The sequence below is a fragment of the Silene latifolia genome, chromosome 3, assembly GCF_048544455.1.
Source record: "Silene latifolia isolate original U9 population chromosome 3, ASM4854445v1, whole genome shotgun sequence".
In the NCBI taxonomy this organism is placed as follows: Eukaryota; Viridiplantae; Streptophyta; class Magnoliopsida; order Caryophyllales; family Caryophyllaceae; genus Silene; species Silene latifolia.
This window is the reverse complement of record NC_133528.1, coordinates 59,861,878-59,865,827: the sequence shown is the minus strand read 5'-3', so window position 1 is coordinate 59,865,827 and position 3,950 is coordinate 59,861,878. Positions and strand designations below refer to the sequence as shown.

Here is a 3,950-nt window from a genome sequence, read left to right as displayed (position 1 = left end):
GTCATAATAAGGACCTTGAATATCACTTCTTTGTGGAAATTGTGAAGGTGTATAGAGGTCTATGAAATTGGTCCGGTTTAAACGCGTCGTCAAAAGCTACCAACCAAAACAATATTTATAACTTCACAAACTACTCTTAGTAAAGAGGTAAAGGTCGTATCCCAAGGGACGGGTATCGATGTAGGATTTTCAATTGTAAGTAGCTATGTCTAAGGGTGTCACGAATTGGGTTGAGATGAGATGTGGTCTAAACTAATCAACAAGATGAATGTAAATTAATGAAAACAAAGCAAAGCAATTAAAGGGGTTTGTAAACAAATGATTAAAAGCACTAAGATGTCATGGGTTCATAGGGGATTCATGGGAGAGGATTATACAAACATGTTCTCAATTAGATGCAAGCACTTATTGTTGTGATGAGATCAAGTTAGTGTATGTCTTACAATCCCTAAGAAGATTTGGGTCCCGGAGCCGAGTCGTCTAGACTGTACAACACCTACAAGTCGACTTAATTCTTCTTATTCAACTCTATGCATGGTGTAATAAGGCTCGAGTTGGTTTATGTCTTACAAGCCTCATTGAAAAGATAGGAGATGGGTAAAAAATGCAAGGATTCATAGGCTCGCATTTCATCAAACATAACATGTGCATAAGTTGAAATCACAACAAGCAAGCAAATTAATTATGAAAACATATTAGATTAAGCATAGATCAATCCCCATGTTTGTTTTCCCTAATTCTCCATTAACCCTAGCTAAAAAACTATTCACTCATGATCAAGCTTAGCATATTAATAAGGTTGTCAATCATACTAAAAAAGCAAAACATAATGAATAAATGATGTGATTAACAATAATTAAACAAGGATAAAAAGGGAATTATACCTATGGATATGATCCAAATAATAAAGCAAAGAATAATAGAAGTACTTGATGATTGATGGAAGGTTGTCAGTCCTCCAAATAAACCTAAATAATCTTCTAATTACCCAAATAAAAGGAAGAACAATTGAGAAATTAAGGAAAGATTAAGATGTGATTAATATTGGAAAGTGTATTACAACTAAATTAAGACTAAATGAAGATGATATTAAGAGATGATTAAAAACTTGATGCTAATCTAGGTAGTATGAAAGAATAATATCAAATGTCCTTGATATTATTTGGATAATAGTGAATAATATTATGGTTATTATCCTTGTAAATTAGGTACATAATATTCCTTGTATGTAGGAGCTAATATAGGATAGTCAAAGTTTGTTATGATGTAGTTTTGTAGTATATATGTATCGTAGGTTTCCTCTTGCTTAATGTGAAATATATCCTTCCTCATTCCCATCACTGTGTTTAGACTTTCTCATGGTATACAGAGCAGAAAACGATCCATTTTTTTCCAAATAAAAACTCAACATTCAAACTACTAATTTTCACTATGACGGGAGATGATAAACTCAAAGGGCAATGGAGTGGTCCAAAGACCATTCCGATAACATCACCACTCTATCTCCATCCCTCCGACAATCCAAATTTGAGTGTCACACAAATCATATTTAATGGCAATAATTATGATATGTGGGCAGAGGCCGTTAAAAAAGGACTCGATGCGAAAAACAAATTGGCCTTTATCGAAGGAAAGGTGAAACAGCCGGAGAGTGATGGAATAGAAGATATTATCGAACTTGTAGCATGGCGACAATGTAATGCTATGCTAAGAGTGTGGCTTCAGAACGTCATTGACCCGAAGTTGCACCCAAGCATTACGTTTTCTCAACCTGTCGATAAGGTTTGGGAAGAGTTGTGTGAAAGGTACTCGGCCGGGAATGCTCCGAGAGTTCACCTGTTAAAAACCGAATTGAATGAATGTAAGCAACAAGAACGGGAGACTATTGTCGAGTACTACACGCGTTTGAAAACGATTTGGGATGAGTTGGGAAATTACAGCAAAGTGAAGAATTGTACTTGCGGAGCGGCTGCATCAATAACACAAGAGAAAGAAGAAGAAAAGGTTCACCAATTTTTAATGGGCTTAGATACGAAACTGTATGGGAACATACGATCTAACCTGTTGATGGAGGAACCAATTACTTCATTGACACGTGCTTATGCATTGGTTCTAAGAGAGGAACGACACACTTCTTTGACCAAAGTTAAAGAGAAGTTCATAATGACGCGGCAATGACTGCTAGAGCGTACAGGGGTGGAAAAGGAAGAGGTACTAATCAGAGGTCAGACACAAATGAAGGAGAAGGGCCACCTCAGTGCTCGCATTGCAAGAAATATTATCATACTGAAGAAAATTGTTATGACAAGCACGGATATGAAGAGGTTAAAGCACATGAGAGAGCACGAGGCCGACGAGGAGGAAACACCGTACGCGGGAGCAGCAGTCGAGGCAAAGGAAGAGGGCGTGGTCAGAACAATTATCAGGCCAACGCAGTGGGCAGTACTTCAGGGACCAAAGATGGAGAGTCATCAAGACAAAACCTTCCTTTCAGCAATGAAGAAATCGAAAGGATACGAATCTTACTGATGGCCAGTCCTAATGGTAATGATAAACTACAAGGTATGAAAATAACCATGAATATTGAGTGGTTGATAGACAGCGGTGCTTCCCATCACATGACGGGAAGACGAGAATTACTTGAAAATACCTGGGTTGAGGAACATTCGACGGTAAGTCTGCCGGATGGGAGATGTGTTAAGGCTAGTCTCCATGGCAAAGTCAGAATAGGCGAAAATTTTGAGCTGAGAGATGTCCTTTTTGTGCCTACTCTTAATTGCGATCTTATTTCCGTACAACAATTGATACATGAAAATAATTGTGTGATAACGTTTTACCCGGATTATTGTGAAATGCAGGACCGGACTACAAGGATGATGATTGGACGGGGTGAACATCGAAAAGGGGTCTATTATTATCAGCCAAAGAATAACGAGTCAGCTGGTCATGTCTCGGTTTCGAAGGAAAGCAGGCTGTGGCACAAGAGAGTAGGGCATCCTTCTAAGAGCATTTTTTCTCATTTTTCTAATTTAGTAGGACGTAATTTGAATTGGACTTCCGATGAGGTTTGTGATTCTTGTTGTAGAGCTAAACAATCGCGTACTCCTTTTAAGTTGAATAATAAGATATGCGATACTTTATTCGGCCTTATTCATTGTGATATTTGGGGGAAGTATCGGGTGGCGAGTTTGACACAGGCTCATTATTTCCTGACCATAGTAGATGACCATAGTCGAGGAGTGTGGGTTTATCTAATGAAGGAGAAAAGTGAAGCAGGTGATTTAATGAGAACATTTTGTCAAATGGTTAAGACACAGTTTGAAAGGAATGTCAAAATAATTCAAAGCGATAATGGGACCGAGTTGTTGTCTGGGTCTATGGAAAAGTATTATGAGGAAAATGGCATTTTATTTCAAACTAGCAATGTCGATACCCCACAACAAAATGGAAGGGTTGAGAGGAAACACCGTCACATCCTTGAAAAAGCACGGGCATTGCGTTTTCAAGGGGGATTACCTTTACATTTTTGGGGAGAGTGCATATTGACTGTCGCATACCTAATAAATCGGACGCCTACACCTCTCTTAAATGGGCAAACACCGTATGAAATTTTACATAGTAAAAAACCTTGTCTCGAAAATTTACGAGTTTTCGGATGCTTGTGCTATGTTCATAATAAAGAGAGAACACGAGATAAATTTGGGGAACGGGGGAAACGATGTATATTCATAGGTTACCCTCATAGAAAAAAGGGATGAAAGGTGTACGATTTGAAAGAAAGGCGAGTTTTTGTGTCCCGAGATATAATCTTTTATGAAAATGTCTACCCTTTTTTTGGTGTCGGGAGGTGACTCAACTACACAACCAGGGGACTTCGATGATGTTGGGAACGACTTGGGGTTGTCAAATACTCCTGATTATAGTGACCAAGACGAAGTACCCCATGTTGT

The 3,950-nt window shown here is 38.4% G+C and overlaps 1 protein-coding gene across 1 annotated transcript; it reads left to right on the top strand.

The window, feature by feature from the left end:
- The first annotated feature begins 1,431 nt into the window (after positions 1–1,431).
- LOC141649118 (uncharacterized) lies at positions 1,432–2,178 on the top strand. The gene has a single exon (XM_074457817.1). The coding sequence runs from the start codon at positions 1,432–1,434 to the stop codon at positions 2,176–2,178; it is 747 nt and encodes a 248-aa protein (XP_074313918.1).
- The last annotated feature ends 1,772 nt before the right edge of the window (positions 2,179–3,950 follow it).

Excerpts from the sequence above, each read along its gene's own strand:
- LOC141649118 (XM_074457817.1), top strand. The coding sequence starts at position 1,432 with ATGACGGGAGATGATAAACTCAAAGGGCAATGGAGTGGTCCAAAGACC.